Source organism: Cucurbita pepo, chromosome 13 (genome assembly GCF_057944985.1).
Source record: "Cucurbita pepo subsp. pepo isolate OVF chromosome 13, ASM5794498v1, whole genome shotgun sequence".
Taxonomy (NCBI): domain Eukaryota; kingdom Viridiplantae; phylum Streptophyta; class Magnoliopsida; order Cucurbitales; family Cucurbitaceae; genus Cucurbita; species Cucurbita pepo.
The window spans coordinates 15,277,423-15,296,374 of NC_141810.1; the positions used below are offsets into that span (position 1 = coordinate 15,277,423).

At 37.0% G+C, this 18,952-nt stretch overlaps 3 protein-coding genes and 1 long non-coding RNA gene across 7 annotated transcripts; 3 read left to right on the top strand and 1 right to left on the bottom strand.

The window, feature by feature from the left end:
* The first annotated feature begins 127 nt into the window (after positions 1 to 127).
* LOC111808019 (uncharacterized) lies at positions 128 to 4,079 on the top strand. 4 transcript variants are annotated; one of them, XM_023693780.2, is made up of 2 exons: positions 128 to 1,434; positions 3,629 to 4,079. In XM_023693780.2, exons 1-2 carry the CDS (start codon positions 161 to 163, stop codon positions 3,675 to 3,677), a joined length of 1,323 nt encoding a protein of 440 aa, XP_023549548.2. In that variant the 5' UTR covers positions 128 to 160; the 3' UTR covers positions 3,678 to 4,079. The 4 variants fall into 4 exon arrangements, with proteins under 4 accessions (XP_023549548.2, XP_023549551.2, XP_023549549.2 ...); XM_023693783.2 differs by lacking the exon at positions 3,629 to 4,079 and adding an exon at positions 2,799 to 3,236; XM_023693781.2 differs by lacking the exon at positions 3,629 to 4,079 and adding an exon at positions 3,145 to 3,236.
* A 524-nt stretch (positions 4,080 to 4,603) lies between these two features.
* LOC111808022 (uncharacterized) lies at positions 4,604 to 12,467 on the bottom strand. The gene is made up of 2 exons (XR_002817015.2): positions 12,269 to 12,467; positions 4,604 to 5,072 (listed from the first exon to the last, which is right to left on the bottom strand). It is a non-coding gene; the product is annotated as an uncharacterized LOC111808022 (long non-coding RNA).
* On the top strand, positions 9,048 to 10,035 carry LOC111808021 (basic leucine zipper 43-like). Its single transcript, XM_023693785.2, has one exon. It carries the CDS (start codon positions 9,231 to 9,233, stop codon positions 9,768 to 9,770), a length of 540 nt encoding a protein of 179 aa, XP_023549553.2. The 5' UTR covers positions 9,048 to 9,230; the 3' UTR covers positions 9,771 to 10,035.
* Positions 12,468 to 14,333: 1,866 nt separating the features above from the next.
* LOC111808792 (6-phosphogluconate dehydrogenase family protein) lies at positions 14,334 to 18,383 on the top strand. Its single transcript, XM_023694976.2, has 2 exons — positions 14,334 to 14,585; positions 16,736 to 18,383. The coding sequence occupies exon 2, from the start codon at positions 16,743 to 16,745 to the stop codon at positions 18,204 to 18,206; it is 1,464 nt and encodes a 487-aa protein (XP_023550744.1). The 5' UTR covers positions 14,334 to 14,585; positions 16,736 to 16,742; the 3' UTR covers positions 18,207 to 18,383.
* Positions 18,384 to 18,952: the final 569 nt, after the last annotated feature.

The following is an 18,952-nucleotide window of genomic DNA, read 5'->3' on the forward strand; positions in this document are numbered from 1 at the left end:
AAATTATTAATAAAAAAATCTTATTTTCTTTTTTTTTTTTTTTTTCCTTAAAAAATAATAATTAAATAAATTTCTGAATTCTAGTTTATTGAGAATGGAGAAGGGGTATAAAAGGGTGACTTGGTCAAAATCCGCGAACGTCATTTCCCCCAAAATTTCTATGGATTTTCTCTCCATTCCTAAACTTAATCTTCAACCTAACGTGGCTCTTCCTGATCAAACCCACTCCGATTCTCCTTCTCCGGTACCGTCTGTCCCATCCCTCCGCCGCGACGATCTCCCCAACACCATGGATTTCAACCCCTTTGCCGCTATCTCCTCCATCGTCACATCTGCCGACGATTCCTTCCCTTTCGACACCGATTGGTTTTCCGACGCGGATTCCGAGTCCGAGCGTGATGTTAGTTGCTTCGTGACTGATCTTTTTGAGAATCGTCGCTTCACCGATCATTTGCACGCTTTCAGCGATTACGATCGAGGTCTGGATTCTGGGCCAGACCCATTTACGCATTCTGCTAACGACTTGGGCATTTCGGGATTTGAAGATACCGGTGAGATTGAATCTCACTATATTGAGGAGCTGTGGTCGGCTTTCGCTATGGAATCTGATAGCCGGGTTTCGGAGGTGGATGTGAGCATGCCAGTTGCGGATTCGACTACTAGTGGCCTTCGGGTTGTTGATGTGGATTCGGACTCGGAGTCTGATAACGGGATGATTGGTGCTCTGCAACTCGTCACAGGGGATGATGGCGAGAATGATGCTAATTGGGTTGAAAATCCGAATCCTCTCTCGGATAGCTTCAGCTTTTGTTTTCAGGGCCAGAGGATTCCGTACGAGGATTTTGAATGGGAGGAGGTCGAGGAACGGGTGGACGAAAGGGATAATTTGAGCGTAGTGGTAGATGGAGCTGAGGAATTGTCTCTTGCATCGGGTTTTTCCAACGAAGAAGAATCAGGTGAAGAAGCGGGTCGATGGGAAATCCTATTGGTAATGAACGATATCGTAAGGAATACGAACTGGGAACGGGATAACGATGCTGAGGCGTACATAGCGGACCAGGATGATTACATGTATGCAGGAGAATACGATACCCTTTTTGGACAATTCGTTGAAAATGAGAATGCTTTGAAGGGTAGTCCTCCAGCAGCTAAGAGTTCTGTGGAGAACCTTCCTCTGGTTGAGTTAAAAACAGAGAATCTGCTGGCAGAGGAACTCGTTGCCTGTGCCGTTTGTAAGGATAAATTTTCAATGGAGGAAAAGGTGAGGAAGCTCCCCTGTGCTCACTATTACCATGATGATTGCATTCTGCCGTGGCTGAATATTCGAAACACATGTCCTGTTTGTCGATATGAGCTGCCAACCGATGATCCAGATTATGAGCGCAGGAAGAGTCGGAGGGCGGGTGGTGGCCTGCAAACGGATTTGCGGGTCAGGTACAATTTTGAACTGATAGCTTAAGATTAGTCCAATCTGTGAAATGCAACCTGTGAATAGCGTCACTTTTAGATGAAGAAAGTTGCTTACGATTTTGCATTTGTAAAGGTTTTGTGGTAAGATTTCTTTTAAAAGTTCTCCTCCTGGAACAACTAGCATTGCTGTTGATACGCTCAAATTGTCTTCACAGGTATCCATTGTTATTCAAATGCTTGGTAAGTTTTAGTCGCTAATAGTAGGGGGAAACTATACTATCTTACCTTGTTGAATTCAATTTAGGAATTATAAAGTTTGAGACAAAGCATACTAAGTGCTGAGCTTTGAAACTGTTTACTTGTGAAGTATTAAATTTGTATATTTATATGCTTAGAGTATCCGTTGGTAGACTTGTTAAAATTGGAAACTCCTGGCGTAAACTTTTGTGTGGCGCAATTGCTTGATTTTGGGTCAAAATAATTCTTGTAAGTTTGCTTAATAGGCGTGGGAAGGATGATGCTTCTGTCATCGTGTTCTGGTTATTAGTACTTACTCATCCGGTTATTGGACATAGAAATCTTAGTGGATATGCTTTGGCCTTTCGATTGTGTTTGGGAGTGTTTTCTCTCCTAGTATATTAAAAGTGCTTTGTCAAATAAAATCATTTTCACTGTGCTTGGCAACGTGTGAAAATTTTGTTTATGGATGAAGAAACGTTTAGTGGACACTTCTAATCATTCATGATATTGGTTCAGAATCGGGATTCTATTAAATGAAATCTTCGTTTTTGAGAAAAGAAGTATCTTGAGAAATGGCATCCCGCTTATTGATTATTGAAGTGTTGTGGTGTGAATCATACTTTTTTTTTTCTTTGGAATTATTTTGGGTTTTTTGTTTAAAGATTTTTAGAAAAGCATTTCTTTTATCAAACAATCTTTCGAAGTCACAGACTTCTGAATTCTGGTGTTAGCTATTGTTACATTTACTCGTGTGTTATCTTATTCTTCCCTTCTTTAAAATCTCTCAGAAATTGTCTTATGAAATATTATTCTGGTGTTTTTTAGTTTCTATGAGTTGAATCTCGGATAACTTGAGCAGTAGATACAATGATCGTCGTTTACTTTTATGCCTTATCATAATATCCATTGATTAATTGATTTAGCTACTAAAAAAAGCCTGCATTTCCTTCATGGTCTATATGATGTTTGCTGCTTCCTGAACACGATATAGACTATGACATTAACCCAATGAGTTGTGTGCCTGTATTTCTTTCATGGTCTGTATGCTGTTTGCTGCTGCTAGAATGCAATATAGACTATGACATTAAACCGAGGGTGTGTTGTGCCTGCATTTCTTTCATGGTCTATCTGATGTTTTCTGCTACTAGGACGCGATATAGACTATGACAATAAATCAATCGAGGGTGTGTTGTGCCTGCATTTCTTTCATGGTCTATCTGATGTCTTCTGCTACTAGAACGCGATATAGACTATGACATTAAACCGAGGTTGAGTTGTGCCTGCATTTCGTTCATGGTCTATATGATGTTTGCTGCTGCCAGAACACGATAAAGACTGACATTTAAGGATGAGCTGTAACAACTTCCATGATTTATCCTCATGTTCTGGATCAGAATTATTCTCTCTTACTCACTTGTGATTTGTGAATCTGTGATTGGTACTCTTGTTATTATCGTTGAGAACCATATTTGTTACCATATTCTTCTTATCCAGGTTCCCCTTCCACCCAAGTTTTGATTGAATGATTCATTCGGTTGAGTGAAACTCTTTCTCCTGAATTGGAAATTGGATTTGAAATTATTGAAGTGTTTACTACGCCTCTGCAATTTCGCCCTTTATGATAAAGGTTGGTTTGAAGTATTCTTTCCAGGCTTAAGATGCTGAACATATGTAATATTTGTAGCTGTGTTGGTTATGGAGTTGTTTGCTATAGTTTTTTTTTTTTTTTTTTTTTTCCTCTGTTTTTTGCTTTTTATAATAATTTTTTGTTTTAAACGTATAAAAAGTTGTCATGAGATGATTAATCATGAGAGGTACATAGAGAGGTCTTAACTATGCCTAAGAAACTTAATTGAATATAGATATATTACATTAACAAAGTTTGATGATTATGGACAAATTTTTCAAAATGTTTTAGTATTACTTGTCTCAACATTGAAGAATCTTTCTTTTATCTTTTTATCTCTCAACTTCTCAGGATGGACATGGCAACTATGGAAAAGCTATGCTCGTGTTGGCATATGTAAACGTATGAATGTGCACACACTTTGAGAAGGAAATGTGAAACTATTACATGCACATGCTTGAAGAGGATAGTCCAACTCTAGAATTCACTTTGCATTCGTAGGTAAAATTTCAAGTAGATTTAACTAGTTAGCTTTATCTTTTGCTATCTCTTTATAGCTTCATGCCTATGATTCTTGTCTCATTATGCATCTCTTCATAGCTTCTTGCCTATAATTCTTGTCTCACTGGAGGAGAGTGCAAGGGCTGTGTAATGATCACCAATAAAGACTTTCACACTTTTACTAGAGAGTAGAAATATTTCGTGATTGTATTGACACGATCAAACTTGAATTAGGTTTGGCACTATTGAATGTGTATTAGTGGGAAACTAAAAAGCATGAAACGGACTTTAAGAGATTCAATATATGTTTTAACGCACGAAAGAGAGCATCTACTAAAGCAACTTTGATGTTAAATCCCAAAGACTTGAAAGAAACGTTTCCAAGTTAAGCTAGACCATAATTAATATCAAGTGTAATACCCTGTAGTTCGAATTGCATTACGTCATTTATGGGTCGGTAATCTCAAGGACTAAAATGGAGTATTATTGAAATCTCATGTCCAAGAGAGTTATACCTTCTAAAAGATTGCTTATTAGCATGGGCAAGGAAGAGAAGAAGAAGAAAAAAGTAGGGCAATATGATGAGTGGTAGCTATCTTGTCAAAAGGTTGCCTAATGTTATTGTGGTTATCCTCAAATTATGATAGTGGATTAGGATTTTAATCCAAAGTTTGGTGAGCAAAAAAGAAGCTAAGTGATTGTCTTAATCCAAATTAAAAATGCACTACCACTCCCTTAACTGCACTTAGCATCATAATCTAAAGCATATACATTCATTGCACGTTTAAGTATGGAAAATCACACAAAGTTCAAGATGTTACCCAATGAGTTAATCTATCCGTGTGTATAATTGAAGCAAGAAAACGATAGGCATAAAAAAGTAACATAATGGTTCAATCTCATGAAACATCAATTATTCGAAGGAAGGAAATGGAGACCTCAAATGTGCTTAAAGTTTGATTTGTCTTTCATTTTAACTAGGGTTTGGGTAGAGCCAACCCTGCCCAAAGAACTATTAAGGACGAGTCCTTCCATTGCTAATAACCATCGAAAGGCTATAGTTATACACAAGAGTCACCTAGAAGTACAATATGTGATGTATGTAAAGTAAAGGAGAAGAAGAAAACTTATCTTCGAAGAGCCGATGATTTCTTTCTTTCTAAAGATTTCACATCTTTGAAAATCTTTTCCCTTCTACTAAAAGGTCAGCCATCGAGTATTTTCGAGAACCAACCGTCCACCCTTTTTGAAAAGTACGTAGACTCCTCGAACGCTATTAATATGAAGGAACATCCTTTTACCACAAAGAATAATGAATGAAAATGTGCTCAAATATTTCTTTCATTAATGAGAAATAACAATGTATAATTATTAAATGACATGAAAATATAACTATGATAGATTGAAATCATTAGTGTTTGAGGATAAAAAAATGGAAAGAAAAAAAAAACTTAAATTTGTAGCGGAAAGAAACACAAGACAACATTTTTATTATAGTCACACGAAACGAAAGTATTTCAAAACTTTTGTAACACAACTATTACAACGTCATAAATAATTACAACGAAAGAGAAAATGTTTAGGGATACATTCAAATCTTTATCCACCAATAATTTTCTCATATTCTTTTTCGAAGTAGACATGAAAAAGGAAATAAAATGATGGCGCAAAAGAAATGGTATATAAAAGAGAAAAAAGAAGAGAAACTTGGGCATTTGAATGATGAACACTATTGGATGAACATGAAGGAACAGAAAGAAAGCCAAGAAAACAAGCATCTAAAATAGGACAAACACTATAAAGATGTTTTGGGCATTTTCCTCTCTCTCTGCCCAAAAAAATCACCAAATTATAGAACCCAAAAAAGCTCCAATAATGTACATTTTGGAGCTCTATCCAATACTTTATAGGACACCCACCACAAGAATTTGAATCGAAAGAGAGAAAGGGAAAGAACATCACCAAATACCATTCAACAAAAACATATATTGAGGTTGCTTTAATGGGGTTCATTGAAAAGCTACCCATTCATTCATTCATTCATTTATTTATTCGTTTATTTTTGCAATCTCTCTATAAAATTCTTTCTTTTTTAACAAAAGGAAAACCTGAATTGACAAGATGAGCAATAGGAGGGGTAGGATGCAGGGGATGGTGGCACTAACCCATGCGCACTTTGACCCACAACTTGTCATCTATCATCCCCTGTCTCTCTTTATTTTTCTTTTTGGCTTTTTTCTTCTTTTTCTTCCTTTGCTTACTCCATCATCCTTCCTAACACAATTGTCTTTCCCCATCAAATTATTTTCACTTTTGTATATAATGGATCAGTCCAAGTACTTTTTAAAAAAACATGTATTATTCTATACGATATTCATTCTTTTAAGTTTTAAGCTATAGAGGAAAGAAAAGGAAAGGAAGATCGGTCAAGTTTCCGCCTATGTAATTTGATGTTTGCTTTTGGTGAAATAGAAATCTCCTAATTCGGTTGATCATTTCGGTATGGGATTTTAGGTATCATACCGTATTATACGTTTAGGGTATTTGGTTCCTTGTATAACTCTTAAGTTAAGCAGTTGAGCATATGTTTGATATGTTGAGTTACTCACTTGTTCAAGCTACTAGTTTGGTAATTTGGTATGTGTCTTCACAATTATAAGTTCCTAAAGAATCCACAAACTTTTACTTCTATAACCTATTCCTTTTTACACTACAAATCCATAATTTAAGCCAAACATCATGGCAAACAAAACATCATGGCAAGTTTGAGAAGTGCTTCTAATGGACGAAAACAATTTTCGTTTTGCAAAGTCATCTGAAGCACACCCTCGATCAAAGTATGATATTGAATAGCAATAGTAGTTGTTCATTATGAATTATTCTCTCCTTTACGTACCAAAATTTGTGAGTTCATTCAAAAGGGCAAAGGAAACAATAATATTGTTTAGCAACAATCTACAACCCCTTAATATTAGAGGAAAAATGGAGCCTAAGGAACATTGTCTGGAAGGGGCCCTCTTGTTTCATATTGGCTGGAAGTTTGTTCGCGATCATCACGGGATATATAACATATGATGTACACTACAAGTACAATTGCAAAGACTGAACCAACTGTGAAGTTTCTGATACTATTGGACAGGAAACATGCTGAAATCTGTACCTTTCCCACATATCTACTAACAGCTTCCCACCCAAATCTCAGACACACTCACAGCTGAGTGAGGGAGAGAAAAAAAGACAAAGAAAGGGAAATGGTCAAAATGTTTCTAATGACAATGTTGACTAAGCAGTCCACTCAATCAGACAAGAGCCTCAAGTGTGGGGAAGCAGTATTTTTTGTTTTTCAAGTTCTCTTTTCTTCGGTAAAGATTATGGTATTACATGAATCAGAGAAAAGCTCTTTATTGAATGGAAGACTAACTTTCAAAGCAAGTATACAATTGCTTGCAAGTGTGGCTGTTCCCTCCACCAATCAGACAAGATTTTCCACTCTGAAAGTAACTTTTTACCTTACTGACTGAGTGTGGTTAGGACCTCAGCTACACTCTATGTCTTTTAGCAGCTAGTAAAATGTGATCCCCAGTTCCACCAACAAGCTAAGATTTGACCAGATTTTAAAAATAACATGCTTGATTGAAGCAATTTTACACGGTTGGCCATTAATTTTTTAGCAGCTCAACATCGTGCAACTCTAGCATCTAGTATCACTTTCCCGGACGACAGAAACTTGACAGTGATTGAAACAACAAGACTAAGAAATAATGAACTAAGGTTAAAGTTTCGGGTGTTGACAACTTTCGTACGACGATGTTTCAATTGACTAGGTCTCTTATGATGTAGGATGACGTTGAAGTTTTCTACTGAGTCTAGATCTCTATCGACTTTGAAAGTTCATATATCATGTAAATTTTTCGACATACTTAGAGAAGATATTGCAATGTCTACTACTTTCATTCAATCAGATTATATACCTAAACCAAAGATCTTAATTACAGAAAAGTGCCTTTCTTTCACCTCAACTTTAAAATTTTAATCTCTTCGTTGTGCTAAACAAATATACATCGGGACTTGGTAAGAAAGCCAAATCTGAAAAAAGATGAACCACCAATAAAAGATTTGAGTACTCTGCATCTCTCAGCAGTGTTTTTAAATCTAGTCTATTTCCAGTGACGCAATAAATAAGCCTCGAGTTATCTATCTTTATAAAACTTAATTCATAACTTTACATGAATATAATATAATATGATAGTTAGTGCCTTGAAAATTGAAGTTTTTTTTTCAGCTACTTCTGCCTTTCTAGTGATGTCCTCCCTCCTTTTCCTTCTCCTTTTCTATCTTTTTGTGGGAAGGTGGGAGAAGGTTGAGTATGCATTTAAAATTGTGGCCATTATCTTTAATTATTGCTCTGAAATTTAAAGGATAAGATGTAAATGATTGGATCGAATTGCACTAAATATAACCAAAATGAACCTAAAGGGTGAAAAAGCATCTGGGAAGAGACTGCATCAGGGCCAATTTACAATCCTATAGTCTTATCCCAAACCTCAAGAATAGATGGAGAAAAGGTTAAGATGGTAGAATGATACTAAGAGAATTGGTATGCCTCAGACCTTTAAGATTCAGACACCAAGAAGAAAGAGACGTAACTATAACCTCCACTTAGTGCTATGATTGGTTCAATATCATCTATGAGACTAAGGGGTCAAGTTTTTTATTTTTATTTTGTTGTTAGTTTAGAGAGGATTGGAGCCGTGTATTTTAAAATGAGATTGAAGTCATTAACCTATTAATAGCTTCATTAGACATCTACCCTATTGATAGTTGATGAATAGGAATGCAAAAGAGGGCTTTGCTTGCCTTGTCCGTCTTTCTTTTGCTTACATCACTAGATTGATTTGTTTAGTAGAGTTATTTTTTCTTCTTCTTGTTAATATTATTGTCATTTTTTAAATTTTAGATTGACTTCTCCACATCCTTTGATGTACCGTTCTTCTTTTTCTAACCATTCTATCATAACAATAATTATACTTCCCACAATATGTATGCTCTCTCTGATGTAAGCAAGATATGATGTGAAAACTATTATCACAGAGATAATCAATTCTCATGTATATATATATATGAATCATGCATATATCACAAACACATACTGTTCGACATCAAGTAGCCATAACGAGCAGGAAGATACACAACAGTTATAGTAGAGTACCTGAATGATCTCATGACATGAAAGCAAAGAAGCCGTGCCATAATAGGACATAGACAAGATCTGCATGATATTCAAGTGATTCAAGCTCTGACAAACTTTCTCAAAATCATCCACGTTCTTGAGAGTGGGCCAATGAAACCTTTTACATGCTATAAAGCATCTTCACCACCAAACTTCCCATTCTCCCAAAACAATATCTTCTCCCCTTCAAAGACCCAGAAAGCTTTCAATAAGGCCTAAAAGATGCAGCCTGGTGAAGTCACAAGTCTCCAATATCTCATCCCCTCCAATTTATCTCCATATGCTACTCACTTTCCCATGGCTCAGAACAACTTATCTACAATGCAACTTAATGAACTCTCCAATCCTCTATATAACTTCCAAGGTTCTTCTCAGTTCCAAGATTTTAATCGACATCCATGCTTGAGTAGCAATTCAACTTCTGATGAAGCAGATGAGCAACAGCAAAGCCTCATTGACGAGAGGAAGCAGAGAAGGATGGTATCCAATAGAGAGTCGGCACGCCGGTCACGTATGCGCAAACAGAAGCATTTGGACGAGCTTTGGTCTCAAGTGGTTTGGCTTCGGAATGAGAACCATCAGCTTATAGATAAGTTGAACCAAGTTTCAGACTGCCATGACAAGGTTGTTCAAGAAAATGCTCAACTCAAAGAGCAGACTTCTGAACTCCGTCAAATGATCACAGAACTACAGGTCAATAATCCTTACCCCAAATTCAGAGAACTTGAAGAAATCCCCCCCAACACACCATCCGAGAGCTGAGTCTGCACCAAGATAAGCCAGGGTGAGGAGGAAATTTTTTCCAGTCCCTGTCTCCATATATGGTTCTTCTGTCTTCAGTCTTTTCCTCCGGTCAGTCTGTAACATCATGCACGTAAAGAAGAACTGCAATAACTACTATTTGAGCATTTTCGTTGATTAATGCTTAATTGTGATTTTAACTTTTGGCATACAAAGCCAGCTTAGATCTTCTGAGTTAGCTCCATATGGAAACACAGTGAAGGATCCATCGTAATTTTATTTCAAATATAGTTCTAAAAACTAATGACAACAGGACAACAAATTATGGGCAATGGTTCCTTGTCTCACCCCAACTTGGCATTCTCTTCGAGTGGTGTGGATGGTGAGAAGAGTGTTTAATGATATTAAGAGGCTTTGGGAGGATTATCAGGATAGTTTCATTCATTTGGCTTCCTCTTGAAACAGATTTTCTAAAGATTTTTGCAACTATCTTATTTCTTTGTTTAGCTGATTGCGCATTGTTTCTGTAGCTTCTCAGACGGGATTTTTTTCAGCTGTTCCTTACTTTTGTACATTTTATTTTACCAATGAAGTTGCTTACAAATTTGACGTGTTTAAGAAAAACCAGTACAGGAAAAATTTTCTTAACAGTAGCTACGCTGATTAAGTTTCATATTGTGCAGTGAAGATAGTAGCAATCCTGATGTTGAGTGTACTGAACAAGGAAAGCAATGAGCAAAATGATTGGATTATTTATATGTGATGGAGAAATAAGTGGTGGTGGATGGTCTTGGCTATTACAGATTACCCTTAAAAATTAAAACGAACAAAAAAATATCCAATCAAATTTTGAGCACTGCTAACAGCTTTTTGAGAGGTTTCGCGTTTGTGAATAGACCAGAGTAACATGATTGTGTATAGTTTTCTGTTGACCAATGACTACCACTCTTTTCCTTTTTAATTGTGTTTCATAACACAGACACTTTTCACCTTTTGTTTCTTTAACACATTCTTGAGCATCTTTTGCTAATTTCAAAATACAAACCAATGCTGAATTCTGGTAGTGTACAACTACTAATCCTCTAAATTCAGATGTTATAGAACCACGCCGATCCGATAACAGCACACAAAATACAAGGACAACCAGCCAAATCTAGTTGTGTTCCAAAGATTTGAGCACAAGAAGATTGAGGAGATAAGTCCATTGCCTTCACAATTGATGAACTGTGCAGAAGGTTTTTTCGTAATCTTCTGCACAGTTCATCAATCACTAACTAAAGTGGGAGTATTTGGATCAACCCCAGGAGGAGACCTAAGTCTTCAGGGGTAAATCATGAAGAGAAAGAACTCGTAAAGCTAACAGTCATTCCATTAATCGATTGGAGACAATCGATATGGTATAGGCAACGAAGCTCTTGGTTATCCTAACTTTAAAACCCAACGTAATAACAAGAACCTTGAGAGGTACAACAGGCGTGTCTTTGCCCTCCTTTGGAGACTATGGTTTGAAAGAAATGCTAGAATTTTTCTTGGTCAAGAGATTAACATGGTTATTTTTTGGGACTTGGCCACTCTTTTTGCTTCTACTTGGTCCTCCACAATTATATTTTGTAATCATAGCTTAACTCATATTTACACCACTTGGGCTTGGGCTTCCTCTACTTAATGTCTAATGTCCTCTTGTATCATTAGTCTCAGCCAGGTTTCATCATGCGCTTTCTAATATGTAGACGATGGAGGAGTCAACCCTTTTGTCTCTTTTGAGTGTTTGTCTTGTGACTGCTGGGTTGTAGTTCTTGGAGAAAGAATGATTCGTTCCTCCCTATTTCCGGTTCGATCCACATTGTACCGGAGTTAATGGGCAAATTCCGGCCATCAGTCCAAATCTTAGAACTCTAATACCAATTTTGTGCAAACCAGATGCTGAAGTTCTAATCAAAATGGTCAAAAGTTCTCCACGGAATTTATTGAAACTGGGTGGAATAGATAACCCCACAGCACACACAATAACCCCAACAGAAAACATATGAACATCCGCAGAGTGCCAACACTCAATTCACGGTAAAGCCAGGCATAGAAGACTGATGAAATCTCATAGTCAAGTGATGAAATCTTGAGAGGTAATTTCTAGTGCCCATATTCAGATACATTATAGAAAACCCAAAAGGAATTTACTCCCTTTTCACTGTTCCATTTGAAAGCTTGGGGTAATTTGAGCATCGTTTTCTGGATTTCTTTTCGAAAAGTTTCTAGTAGTAAATTCCCAAGCAAGAACCCAGCAAGCAAATCTAGCATACATACCAACTGTGATAAGTCCTCATCTCAGACTCGAGATCGCAAAATCAAAAATCTGGAAGAACAAGATTACAAAATCCAGCAAAGACCCAACATCGGAACAAGCTTCCTTTCAAGAAAACTTCCCAGAAAAACCACAAACATGAAGATGATCTAAATGCATTTCCAAGACACATTAATTTAATTGTTCCTCCATAGAGGTGACTAGAGAGGAAAATTCATACCTGAAAATGCGCAGATGAGAAATGGGGAGTGGATGAAAAGGGATTTTTGGTGAAGTTTGCTTTTCATCTCCTCCATCCAGAGAGGGAAATCACCCAACTTTTGTTGACCCCTCAGAACAAATTGTGTTTTCTTAATTACTTTTCGCACTAAAAGTACGTAAAATGTCCTGATTTTTGGTCGCAACTCCATTAGCTTAGATCTAATATTGATTTAAATGTATGAGCATTATCCCATGATTAGATACGTCCCCTAATTTAGCGAATGATATTTATAAACAAATAATGCTTTCTCCATTGCTACTGAAGGTTATAAACAAAATATACTCTCCTCTCAGTTGGTACACAGTTGGTACAAGGCCTTTTGGGAAGCCCAAAGCAAATACATAAGAGTTTATGTTCAAAGTGGACAATATCATACCATTGTGGAGAGTCGTGTTCGTTTAATATCCATCGCTTTATTCCACCTTAAAGACAATATCATACCATTATGGAGAGTCGTGTTCGTCTAATATCCATCACCTTATTTCACCTTTCTTTAGGTAAAAAATGTGCCCTCAATTTTAATTTATTAATAAAATATTTTAAAAAATCTTTAACGTATATTTATTCTTAAAATATCTCGATCCTTTTTGGCATTTTTGTTCATTTTAATTTTTTTTAATAATGCATGTCAAATATTGTTAAAACGTGTACAAATAAATAGCTTAGAGATCAAATGCGTCTATCAACCAAATGATTAAACCGTTTTTACGGTAATAATTAATAATTGACAAAAAAAAAAAAAAAAGTAAAGAATAAATCATTGAAATCATAAAAATTTATAAATGAATTTGAAAGTAATTAAGTTGAATAATATTTTCTCTAAATTTATGAGCAAAGTGAGGACCAAACAAAAGTAAAGGCTAAATTGTTGAAAGCATAAAAGTTTATAAATGAATTTATAGCTAAGTCGACGAGATAATTATAATAATACCTTCCTTTAAATTTAAGAAATAAAAAATATAAAAGTTTTTTTTTTTCTTAATTTTTGAGTTTTTGGTCAATAATTACGTTCAAAATTTTAATAGAATAAAATATAAATTATTTGTATTCAAATTGGAACCTGAAAGTTTTAAATTATTAGATAAATTCAATGTATTAATACATACTTTTTTTTTTTATATACCAAATAAACAAAATAATTATTAAAGTCAAGTTTGGTAATATTTACTTTTGTTTCTTTGGTTTGTTTCAATTTAAAGAAAATGGAAGGCGTTTGGAATTTTTTTAAATTATTATTATTATTATTATTATATATATATATATATTTTTTTTTTGTATTGGAAAAATAAAACTATGAATATATTTGGTAATAATAATTTTTTTTTTTGGTTTGTTTCTTAAAATTTTTAATTTTAAAATATAAAATCTCATATGAAAATAAGTTTTTAAAATAAAATTTTAAAAAGTAATTATATAATAGAGGAAAATCAAATATTCTTTATAAAAAATATGGAAAGTAATTCCCAATTTTTAAATTTTGAAGAGAAAACTAAAAAAAAAAATAATAATATTTTTTTATATTAAAAAAAAATAATATTTTTTTATATTAAAAAAAATGAGAAACCAATAAGAAGAGTGTGATGTGCCACCGAAGGAGAACAAGCATCATTTATAAAGGGTGTGAAAACCTTCATAGTATACTGATTTTAAAGCCTCGAGGGGAAGCTGAAAGGGAAAGCCAAAGAGAACAATATCTGCTATCGGTGGGCCTGGATTGTTACAAATGGTATCAGAGCTAGGTTCCAGACGATGTGCTAGCTTTCTTGCTCCGAAGGAGGGTAGACACAAAATGATGTGTCAGTAAGGACGTTGGTCCTAAAAGGAGTGAATTTGGGGGCGGTCCCACATCGATGATTGGAGGAAGGAAGAGTGCCAGCGAGAACACTAGTCTCGAAAGGGATAGATTGTGATGTCTGAAAGAGCCAAAAGAGACAATATTTACTGGCAAGTGAGAGTTTAAAATAACTTTATAAAGGTTATATGACGATGGTATGACGATATTCTCACCAACTGCCTATGCCCACCTACCAATGTCTCTGCTCTGGAGTCTGGAGAATGCTGCCTTATAAATTATCCTATTCGTGTTCGTCTTGGATGCCTCAGTTTTCTCATTTATTTCTTGTTTCTTCGTTGCGGAGCCGCCAATTTCGACCTGCAATTCGAAGGTCTATATAGCGAGTTTTCGACTAGCACCCATTTCAATCGATCGCAAGATCTTACGTTCTTGGGGTTTGCTTCTTTCTCGATCCGTTCCTTAGGCTGCGGATATTTTCAGGTTTGATTTCTTCTGGATCTTCATTGAATTGTCATCTTCATTGTGCCCTTTATGTGTTTGCTGAGATCTCCCTTCCCCCCCGCGCGTTTAATGGCGCTTAATTCGTTATGCAACTCTTCACCTCTGATTTTCCTTTTCTGATTTTGAGTATTCAAGTAGAACATTGCGGGTTTCAGGTTTGAATCCCTTCCCACATTTTCTAGCTTTATATGTGTTCTTACTCTTGGTTTTTTTGTTTGATTTAAACAAGGATTTAGAAGTTATAGATTATGATGATTTTTATGTTGCTGATATGGTTCACTGCTTTAAGAAGATTCTAGATCTTGCTTTACTCTTGTGATTCATGGCCATTGTTTTTATAATTATAGAAGCTTCTCTTGTTGGTCTGTGATGCTGTGGTCGTTTTATTTGGTTTTTTTTATCTCAGTGGAAGTTGTACATGTTGTAAACTGTTTGGGTTTTATGGTGAAAGCATGAATGTAGGGTCCTGAAACAAAATGGAGGCTGTTGAGTCTCTTTATTGGCATCTTAGAGACCCAAGTGCAAACATTTAAGGCAACCTTTCTCTGCCAGAGATTCTTATTTTGCACTCTTCTCCTCTCTTTTGTTATTGTTACAAAGATGAAGAAATACCAGGGGAGTTTGTATTTTAACTAAATCAATTTGGAAAGAAGTACTATTTAATGTTCCTTCCCTATATTCCCGCATTTTTTCCCTCTCTTCTTCAATACTCTTTTACCCCACTTTTTCCATTTCCCAAACTCTAAAACTACCCCCTTTCAGTCAAGGTATATAGGCTACAACAAGAAGAAAAGAGAAGAATGGAACCACCAAGGAACCTTAGGACTGAATGTTTTATCAATGTTGTGTGAGATCCCTTATCGGTTGAAGAGGGGAACGAAACCTTCTTTGTAAGGGTGTGAAAATGTCTCCCTAGCATACCCATTTTAAGAACCTTGAGGGGAAGCCCGAAAGGGAAAGCACCTTTGACGATTCTCTTTCTTTTTTACCATGTTTTCTGAAGGTAGCTGAAATTCTCCTTTTTTCCAAAAGTCGATGAAAAAGTGGACGGATATTGATCGTTCTTAGCTTGGCGCGCTTGCTTCCCTCTAAAGAAGCCCAACTGTAACGTTTTTCAATCTTAGGTGAATCACTAAATTCTTTCTATACCACCCTCTCTCGAAGCAGTGGCGGTGTGCTAGCGAAGATGCTAAGACCCAAAGGGGGGGGTGGACATCGGACGGTGTGCCAGCGAGGACGCTGAGCCCCGAAGGGGGGTGGACATCAGACGGTGTGCCAGCAAGAACGCTGAACCCCGAAGAGGAGGGTGGACATCGGACGGTGTGCCAGCAAAGACGCTTGGCTCCGAAGGGGAGGGTGGACACCTGACGGTGTGCCAGCAAGGATGCTTGGCCCCGAAGGGGGGTGGACACCGAATGGTATGCTAGAGAGGACGCTTGGCCCTGAAGAGGGGTGGATTGTAAGATCCCACATCGGTTGGAGAGGGGAACAATACATTCTTTATAAGGCTGTAGAAATCTCTCCCTAACAGATGCTTTTTAAAAACCTTGAGGGGAAGCTCGAAATGGAAAGCCCAAAGAAGACAATATCTCCTAGCGGTGAACTTGAATTGTTACAAGTAGTTGAGTGTAAGTTAATACATTTAGGTTTAACTAAAAGAGAGACGCGTTAAGAATTTAGGTTGTAATTTTGAGAAAGCAGGTGGGAGGGATATTTTTTAAACAAAGCACAAAGTTCAAGTATATTTCTATAATTGGAATCAATTTAATTGTGTAACCAAATACTGTAAGTTATATGTAATGGGATATCAACACTTCTAACCGTTCCAAAAAATTTATATCAAACTCATACATTGTGTGAGTTCTAAGAATTTGGAGGGTTGTAATTTTAAGTGAATGCATCTTTAAACGGACTATTAGCTCTTCTTCGATGGGCCACTTTCAGGGAATTGACACTTTGCATGTTAGTAGTTCTAACGAGGGGTTTTTCTTTGACACGCGCAGCAATAGTGGTTGTTTTTCCTTGATACTTTTACTTGGAGTTTACAATAAGTTATTTTCTTTGGATCTTAGCGAACTATATATCTGTTTTTATCGGAGTCCTAATTATAAATCTTGAATGTGCGGTAGGTAAAACATGGCTGCTCCTGCAAAACCTACAAGGATTGGCCTTGCTGGTCTAGCTGTGATGGGTCAAAACCTGGCCCTCAACATTGCAGAAAAGGGCTTCCCTATTTCTGTGTATAACCGAACGACCTCCAAAGTAGATGAAACAGTTGAACGAGCTAAGGTAGAAGGAGACCTTCCTCTCTATGGCTTCCATGATCCTGAATCTTTCGTTCAATCAATTCAAAAACCCCGTGTCATAATCATGCTTGTTAAGGCCGGGGCACCAGTTGACCAAACCATTAAAACCCTCTCTGCTTACTTGGAGAAAGGTGACTGTATAATTGATGGTGGTAATGAATGGTATGAGAACACTGAGAGAAGAGAGAAAGCCATGGCTGAATTAGGTCTGCTCTACCTTGGAATGGGAGTTTCAGGGGGTGAAGAAGGTGCTAGGAATGGTCCTTCTTTGATGCCCGGAGGATCATTTGAGGCCTTCAAGAACATCGAGGACATTCTTGTTAAGGTTGCAGCCCAAGTTCCCGATAGCGGTCCCTGTGTGACTTACATCGGCAAAGGTGGATCGGGTAACTTTGTCAAGATGATCCACAATGGAATAGAATATGGTGATATGCAGCTGATTGCAGAGGCATATGATGTTTTGAGATCTGTGGGGAAGTTGTCAAATGAGGAACTTCACCAGGTTTTCTCGGAATGGAACAAAGGCGAGCTTCTAAGTTTCTTGATTGAAATCACTGCAGACATTTTCAGTATCAAGGATGACAAAGCCGATGGCTACTTAGTTGACAAGGTTTTGGACAAGACTGGTATGAAGGGTACCGGTAAGTGGACTGTTCAGCAAGCTGCTGACCTCTCAGTTGCAGCCCCTACCATTGCTTCTTCTCTTGATGCAAGGTTCCTAAGTGGTTTGAAAGAAGAGAGGGTAGAAGCAGCAAAAGTCTTCGGATCAGGTCTTAGCGACGTCTTGGTGCCTCAAGAGGTCGATAAAGCAAAGTTGATCGACGACGTGAGACAAGCTCTTTATGCGTCCAAAATATGCAGCTATGCACAGGGCATGAATCTGATCCGTGCCAAGAGTAACGAGAAGGGATGGGATTTGAAGTTGGGGGAACTTGCCCGAATTTGGAAGGGAGGTTGTATCATTCGAGCTGTATTTCTTGATCGAATCAAGAGGGCCTACGACCGTAATCCTGATCTAGCTAACCTCCTTGTGGATCCAGAGTTCGCAAAGGAAATCGTCGAACGACAGTCAGCTTGGCGAAGAGTTGTATGTCTGGCCATCAACTCGGGTATCAGCACCCCAGGAATGTCTTCCAGTCTCGCCTACTTCGACAGCTACCGGAGGGAGAGACTGCCAGCAAACTTGGTCCAAGCTCAAAGAGACTATTTTGGTGCCCATACTTACGAAAGAACCGATGTCGAAGGATCTTTCCACACCGAATGGTTTAAGATCGCTAAACAACTTAAGAACTGAATGCATTCGTTGCCTAATCCCGAGAGTAAGAACACCTTTTATTTACAATAATCTTACCTCCGAACCATTTTAATCATATCTCATTTCATATGCATTTTGGTGTGAACTTGGTTACATAAACTGTGTTGTTTGAGTTTCAAGTTTGAATATGTTGTCTGATCAGGTTATGCTTTGAAAGATTTTCCATTTGATTTGCAATGAAAGCTGAATGGAGGATAAGAAAGAGAAACCCATCATTTTCCTAACAAAAGGAAACACTTTCTTTTTCTTTGTGGAGATCAACAAACATTCACATTTTTTTTTTTTTTTTTTTTTGCCTATTCCCTTCACCTTTTCAAAACTTTCGACGTGTTCGGGCCTAACTCGAACAGCCATCAAATTTACTGAAAAAGATGTCCAAACCAATCAACGAAGCTGAAATCATTTAAAAGTTGAAGAACTATTAAAAAAGAAAGATCGATACTATATAATTGGATATACTCGATAAAAAAGCGATACCCAAATCCGATAGCTTAATTATATTAATTATACAAGCTCATAAAGTAAGTCAACTTTGGAATTAACAAGTTTTGATCCTCCCATTTACATATTATAGGCCCCATAAATGGGTGTTTCCCTAATTTATTAAGGAGTTCATTGAGAATCGAAGGGAAGTGATGAGACAAGGGAAGCCCACATGTTGGTGTGGCAAATTTAAATGGCGGCTACTGTGTCGTCTGCCGCCGCAGACACTGCAGCCTCCATTG

Bases quoted from the DNA above. Each gene is read 5' to 3' on its own strand.
- LOC111808019 (XM_023693780.2), top strand. From the start codon at position 161: ATGGATTTTCTCTCCATTCCTAAACTTAATCTTCAACCTAACGTGGCT. The intron at 1,435-3,628 runs GTACAATTTTGA...TCAACTTCTCAG, and splicing joins CAAACGGATTTGCGGGTCAG to GATGGACATGGCAACTATGG.
- LOC111808021 (XM_023693785.2), top strand. From the start codon at position 9,231: ATGCAGCCTGGTGAAGTCACAAGTCTCCAATATCTCATCCCCTCCAAT.
- LOC111808792 (XM_023694976.2), top strand. From the start codon at position 16,743: ATGGCTGCTCCTGCAAAACCTACAAGGATTGGCCTTGCTGGTCTAGCT.